The 7,598-nt window shown below is 33.0% G+C and overlaps 1 protein-coding gene across 6 annotated transcripts in view; it reads left to right on the plus strand.

Annotated features, from left to right (window-relative positions):
- LOC106456894 (EH domain-binding protein 1-like) overlaps positions 1–6,686 on the plus strand; it is a 188,642-nt gene extending 181,956 nt beyond the window's left edge. For 4 of the 6 annotated variants that reach the window (XM_013916264.2, XM_013916263.2, XM_022382673.1 and 1 more), the window contains one exon: positions 5,582–6,686. Coding sequence is in view for 2 of the 6 variants with exons in the window: in XM_022382673.1 (XP_022238381.1) it covers positions 5,582–5,606 (25 nt within the window). In the remaining 4 variants the exon portion in view is untranslated. The remainder of the gene's footprint in view (positions 1–5,581) is intronic. The other 2 variants (XM_022382672.1, XM_022382674.1) reach the window with 1 other exon arrangement.
- The last annotated feature ends 912 nt before the right edge of the window (positions 6,687–7,598 follow it).

The raw sequence follows: 7,598 nt of genomic DNA on the forward strand, positions 1-7,598 counted from the left end.
GTACGCTGTTCTATTAATATGGACCATCTATTGTAGTTATAGAAGATTAATATGTGAGGTATCAAGAAGGAAACGTTCTTAACAATATCTACCAACCAGTGTACACTGTTCTATTAATATGGACCATCTATTGTAGTTATAGAAGATTAATATGTGGGGTATCAAGAAGGAAACGTTCTTAACCATATCTACAACCAGTGTACGCTGTTCTGTTAATATGGACCATCTAGTGTTGTCTTAGAAGATCAATATGTGGGGTATCAAGAAGGAAACGTTCCTAACCATATCTAACAACCAGTGTACACTGTCCTATTAATATGGACCATCTATTGTAGTTATAGAAGATTAATATGTGGGGTATCAAGAAGGAAACGTTCCTAACCATATCTAACAACCAGTGTACACTGTCCTATTAATATGGACCATCTATTGTAGTTATAGAAGATTAATATGTGGGGTATCAAGAAGGAAACGTTCTTAACCATATCTAACAACCAGTGTACGCTGTTCTGTTAATATGGACCATCTAGTGTTGTCTTAGGAGATCAATATGTGGGGTATCAAGAAGGAAACGTTCCTAACCATATCTACCAACCAGTGTACGCTGTTCTATTAATATGGACCATCTAGTGTTGTTTTAGAAGATTAATATGTGGGGTATTAAGAAGGAAACGTTCCTAACCATATCTAAACCAGTGTTTTCTGTCGTTTTAGCGAAGATCGAAGAACAAGTATTGACAATTCAAAGATGATAAAAACATGATTTTCTCGTATATATATATATAGATCATATTCAGAATAAAGAAGACGTTTGCTTGTGAAATTTTCATTGCCATATACAGACTTATATATATTTAAGTTATATACTTGTATATTCTATGAACTAGTCCTAAATCTGTATTATTTTTTAGTGTTCTTCTCTGTGATATTTAATATTAGACAGTAATTGTCCAACTGTTAAGATAATTATCATCGCCCTCTAAAGTATTGCTCTACAAAGACTCGCATAATAATAATGAGAAATAATATTTCCAATCAAAAGAGTTTTTTTGTTTTCTATATGTCAGTGTTAGATGATTATCAATACATACACCATGTTAGTTTTAGGAACTTATAAAACGCGTACTAGTTCCATTGTTACGTTATAAATTACATTTCTTCACTTCATACTAATTAATCTAAGACATAAAAACAAAAAGTATGGTAAAAACTGACCAGTTTTAGGGATTGCCCTAAAAGGTTTTGCTTGTTTATAAATACCAAATGAGGACAAAGAAAACGGTGTATTTTTTGTATAAAGCGAGTTTGTTTTTAAACAAAGCCACAGTGATCTGTTGATTCCACGAAGGGGGAACCGAACCCTGGGTTTTAGCGTTGTAAGTCTGTGAAGTTACGTTGTCCCACCAGGGAACTTTGATTTAATTATTACATCGCTCTTTATGTGTGCATGCTTCCAGAACGTACTCGAGTTTAAGTTTGTTTTTTAAGCTAACTGTATCCTATTTGAAACAGACATCACAAACAAATTGAGTGACCCTATAAAAGCCAAAATTTTGAAAGTGGTCCTAGTTTGTTTTTTTTTATTGTGAAAGTGATCTGAAACCCTTTAAAAACTGTCATTTTGTCAACCAACCCGTATCACACGTGTATATATTTTTAGGTTTTCATACAAGTATGTTAAAAACATGAGTTTGTAGTAGAAGAGGATAGAGATCTTTATTGTAACAGTAAACAAAACTTATAACAATAGCCTGATAAATTGGTAAATATTCTTTGGAAAAAAAAACATAAGAAACATATTTGATCCCTATAATGTTGTGATTTTATGAGTGATTCAGGTTGAGAAATAGGTTGTTTGCCACGGAAATATCGCAGAAAGCCAATAAAAAACCCATATTTTCATGTCAACAGCCTGTTTTATTGGTAGAAATGGACTGTAAGGCTTAGCATGTACGTGGGGAAAGACGTGAAAGAGTATAACTTAGCAATAATAGTAATAAAGCTATTATAAATGTCATAGGTCACTAAACTGATAGGTTCGTTTAGTGAAATTAAAATCAACAGACGTTTAAAACGTCTGACTTATCACGGAACGTAAATGATAGTTGTGATATTTTCAATTGGTCACGCGGATGGACGTTTTGCGAATGAAAATAACTGTATTCTTCAGTGATCCTAATTAGCAAACTGGTGAAGGGAACTACTTGTACGTAAAACTGGTTACTTAAACATTTTAACACTGTATTTTTGTTCTAGTGAACAGAAAACCTGTTAACTTGTGTGGACAATTGTGGCGTTTTTTTTTTGTTTTTTTTATTTTGGTTAACGGAAATATTATATAAGTACAACCAATTATCTATAGTAGAACAGTGTTTAACGTAACGCCTTGGCGTAGCCAGACAAATTTTGCCACTGGGGTGAAAGTACAAATACCTTCAAAGGTCGAAATTTGCAATTACTTGACATTGCTAAGCGTAACTTCCTGTCTAGTCTGGTTAAGTTTTATGGACAAACCGACCTCATAGAAATGGAAGGACTGCGTTTATTAGGATCAAGCGGTTAAGCCTAACGACAATACGTGTATAAATTGCTACCCAAAGCCCCCACCTAAACAAAATTTCTCCGGATTTGCCCAAATTGCATGACCCAAGTCTGGAGTGAGGGGGATCGACTAGCCTCATTCGGCCCCACTGCAGTTACGCTAATGTTTTAGTGTATTTTAGAAACACGTCTAAAATACATCAGTATTTAACTATTACTTAACACGGTTTTGCACAGTTTTACTGAACTTGCGTGTCTTGTAATTTTCAACTAGACGCTATCCTGTGTAACAGACAAAAAAAGAAAAAAAAACTGTACTTACTTGGAGACTTCTAAGGTTTATGCAGTCCATAGAAGTCTCCAATCAACTAGGTTTAATCATTCACATAATCTTAAAAAACAACCTAACCAGAATTTTAATATTCAGTTAAATTTAACCATTTTTTAAACGACAAAACTTATCAGCATTTTAAATTTCTGCTTTGTAATGTAATGTTGACCTTATTGTATTGGCTTCAACCAGTACTGTAACATTCTACTGACTTTAACCTGTTTTGTGAACTTCTGTTGAGTCTAACTAGTCTTGTAAAATTCATTTGAGTTTAACCAGTATTGTAACCGTTTATTAAATTTGGCCTATTTTTAACGTATAGTTATGCCAAACTTATTCTTTCAGAAAATAATCTAGATTTTAAATTTGATTTTTATATAAAAATTTATTTAGAGATGTCGTATTATAACATGAAAAAATAGTTAAGTGTATCATTCAGATGTGTGTATATGTGTGTATGCATATATATATATATTGATCACTGGGTTAGCATGTGTATATTCTTTAAATTAACGATATATTGATCTTGGAAACCAAAGAAGGCACGTTGAAATAACACTTTATCTTGTAACACAAAGTGTAAATTAATTTATAGGTATGTGATTGATAAACTTTATAGAGTATCAAGTTATGTTAATAAAGTAATATGACATCAGTGGTTGGTTGGTTGTGCTATATTTAATGTGGGTTCTAGAGTGAAGTTGAATAGTTCAAGAAGATAAAATTACACATCCAAGTTGGTCTCTAAATGCATGTTGCTTTTGCAGAAAGTATTGAAATGTATGAAGTTTGTGTTGTAAATTGTCTTTGCCCACTAAACATATAATTGCGTCTACAGATTTCGAGGCGTGAGTTAATAACGTATAGCATAGAGGAAGAAGAGTTTATCTATTCGAATTTTAATACTATTGTTTTGATGTATCAAGTTCTGTAGTTGTTTTTGGGACAATCTTTTACAGGTTTTGTTTCACGTGTATTCAAGAAGGAATTTGAAATAATGTTGTTTTATGTGTATTCCAAAAGGAAACAGATGATGATGTTGCGCATATAAACCAAAAGGAAACTCAAATAGCGTTATTTCAATGTGTATTTTGAAAAGATATTGAGATAATGTTGTTTCTTGTGTATTCCGAATGAGGATAAGATAACGATGTTTGATGTCTATTCCTGAAGAAACCTGAGATAATATTGTTGCTCGTGTAAACCAAATGGAAACGGATAATTTTATTTCATGTGTATTCCAAAAGGAACTAGGACAATGTTATTTCATGTGTATTCCAAAAGGAAGCTAGGACAATGTTATTTCATGTGTATTCCAAAAGGAACTAGGACAATGTTATTTCATGTGTATTCCAAAAGGAAGCTATAACAATATTATTTCATGTGTATTCCAAAAGGAACTAGGACAATGTTATTTCATGTGTATTCCAAAAGGAAGTTAGGACAATATTATTTCATGTGTGTTCCAATTGGAAGCTGAGACGTCTTAGGAGATTGAAGAAAAACTGAAACATTTATATTTGTCAAAATAAATGATTAGCTGTAATTTTCCAATCAATTATGATGATGAAAAGGTTTCTTGATAATTTAAGACTCACCTACGTGGTCGGGTTAATTTTAGCCGCAGAATAATTTCTCTGTATGTAAAGATTGAATCACATTTTTCATTTGGTAGTCATATTGATCTGGTCGATCCAAACATCAGTAAATTAATGTTGTTTTCGTGACTAACGTTAACTTCAATAAATCACGTGACTATTCTCTGTTAGTTTCACTTCGATAAATATTTACGAGTTGGAAAAGAATTTATTACCATTTTAATTAATGGTGTTAAGTATAAAAATTATTACATGGAAGGAGAAAAGCAATACATTAGCTAAGCAGACTATCAGTATTTAGAAATGGTTATTGTACACTGGTTTTTCATATTTGCATGAACAGTAACATCACAGTCAGTAGTGGTCATTAATCAGATGTATTTTTAATCTCGCACAAGTGAATAATTGAGAAAATAAATCTGTAAGTTAATAATTCTTTCATGACTACACTATCATTATTTATTTAAAACTAACCAGTTAACGAGTGACTCGCATGTTAACAAACGAGATGCTAACAGTTTACCAAAACAGGTTTTGAATCAATGACCCACATGTTAAGAAGAAGGATTTCTGACGTTATACCAAACTTATCTTTTAGCGAGTGACCCACATGTTGAAAAAGGATTAGTGCAGTGGAATAGCGATAGGTGAGACATCTGGTTTAGGCCTACCAGGTGCCCCTCAAAATTGGAATTGAGGGGGAAACAAGGAAAAGTTTGAGGGGGGCAACAGAAATGTTTGCCCCAAGGCCCTTTCAGGCCTAGTTATTCCACTGGTTCAGTAATAGGTTAGCAATTTATATTTTGAATCAATAACCCATAAGTTCAGAATAAGACTGTTACCACACTTTTAGACTTGTGAGGAAGATGCAATTATTACAATACCAAACTTTAAAATATAACTCTGATGTTAACTAGAAGTTTTATTAACTGTAACAAACTCATGCTTTTGTACTGTGACCTCTGTGTTGTCCGAAGGTAGTTTTGCTGGATGATTTCTTTATTTTTCATTTATTTGTGTATTAATTGTACGTTTTAGTAAAGTTATCTTCGTAGTACAACTAATACAGTTTTTAAATATTTACTCTCTACAGAGGTCTCTCTTTTTTTAGCATCAAGATTAACCTCAATCACTAGTCGTCTCGAAGTAGGTACTACTGAAAAGGTATCAAGCTTGATAGCAAACTTTGAAACGATAGATCTGTAAGTGAAACGTTGAAATAAATTATTGGTGGCTGTGAGGTTTGATAAAGTGCGTATAAATGTGAGTTTAATTGAAACATTGTTATATTATGTTTTGATATATGCTTTGACACGCGTTTTTCGTTATTAATAATAACAACAAAAATCAATGCAATTACTAATTTCAGCATGATGTTTTTTGTTGTTGTTATGCAGCTTTTTAGTTTGACAACATCCATGATAATAGATAACATGAGAAATTCTGTTTCATCGATGTTTTCAAGTCTGTCACGATATTATTACTACAGAACTGTGTATAGTAAATTGTATTTCTTTTCTTTAAGCTGATAAATATACACTCAACAACTTCGTAGTGTTAGCTGTGTTACTTTAATATGTATGTATGTATATACGCATACCAGGAGTTTCAAAATGTCCACTGTCCAAATGACTCAGTGACTTGTTCAAAACTGCTTGACTCTGATGTTGAACGTTGGGTTTTATTGCCATAGATACCAAGCAGTGTGACCATGATGTCATTATAACAAACCACACGACTGTGTACGTTGTCTTCCGGATGATGAACTTGGTCTACACACAGTTTAACAACGTTGTGTCCATCAGTTTTCTGAACAATTTCGTCTGAACTTTTGAAACACCTGGTATATATATATGTACAACCTGTGAACAAATAGTTGGACGGCTAGTATTTCAAGAGTGTAGAGCTTGCAAAAATTGGAGCCAATACTTACTTTATGAGTATGATAAATTGTACAGTGGGACAAACACGTCCTGTATTATATATATATAAAAAGATATGTATGATAAATAACGAATATATGAAGAGACGTAGATGGTTGTGATTTCAGAGATTTTATAGTACGTTTGTTTTTTAGGTTCAAAACTTTACAGGACTGTTATTACCATAGGATGAAAGTATTCAAGCTTTATAGGAATTCTTTTCTCGTTCAATGTTCGCTGGTTATATATTGACGCTCATTCGCAAAATATGAAGAATAAAACTTTGTATATCTATGTTCGAATGGTCTTTGCCGCTGTTTTTTTTTCCTTCTTTAAACAATCTAGCACATATTACACCTATAGAAGTCACTAGACAACGTTAAGGGTAATACAGCAAGTATCACGGGTGTGATAGCGCCAGTGACAAACTAACCTTTCAGAATAGCGGCCAGGTCATTTCCAACATAATTGTTGTAATGCATTAGCACCAATAAAAAAAATATCATTGAAAAAACATGGTTCGAAATTTCAAAAAGTAACCATCACCAGTGACGTAAGCACTTGTACTAAGTTAAATGGGCAGAGGCTGTAAACTGAACATCTACGTCATAATTGTTTGGACTTGTGTAACTGTATTGGGTTTTCAACCGGATTTCTTTTGAATTTACAGAGAAAGGAAACACGTAGTATTAAATCACGTAGTCATCAGTCTGACAAAGTAACTTAAACGTTTAAGCATAAACACATTGGTCCAAAGTTATGTAGTAGAAAATTAAGCCTGAACATTAAGAGGAATATATCGTATAAGTAAACTCAAATTTTTATTTTCAAATTGATTAATTGATATTCTAACCGACTCATCTATATATGGACGAGTTATAGCTATAAAGCCCCTTCTTCCACTACCGATGGAATGACCCTGGTTATGAACTTTTGGTGTAATTTCTAGTGCAGAAAACCTTTGCGCAACGCATTAAGTTCAGTGTTTCCTCCAATTATTTCCGAGGTCCACCAACCGTGCAGGAATGACGACTTCCGAAGGCCAGTCTAAGCAACCCAAAGCCACAAAAGCCTGAACCCTCCCCCCTTTTTTTTCACTTATTTCCAACAGAGGAAGTGACATGTTGACTTGGACATGTGGCTAAATGTTTTCTTAATGAGGCCATCATTTACTGATATGCAATTTGTATATGGATGGTATTTCAT

The sequence above is a fragment of the Limulus polyphemus genome, unplaced genomic scaffold (assembly GCF_000517525.1).
Source record: "Limulus polyphemus unplaced genomic scaffold, Limulus_polyphemus-2.1.2 Scaffold268, whole genome shotgun sequence".
NCBI lineage: Eukaryota > Metazoa > Arthropoda > Merostomata > Xiphosura > Limulidae > Limulus > Limulus polyphemus.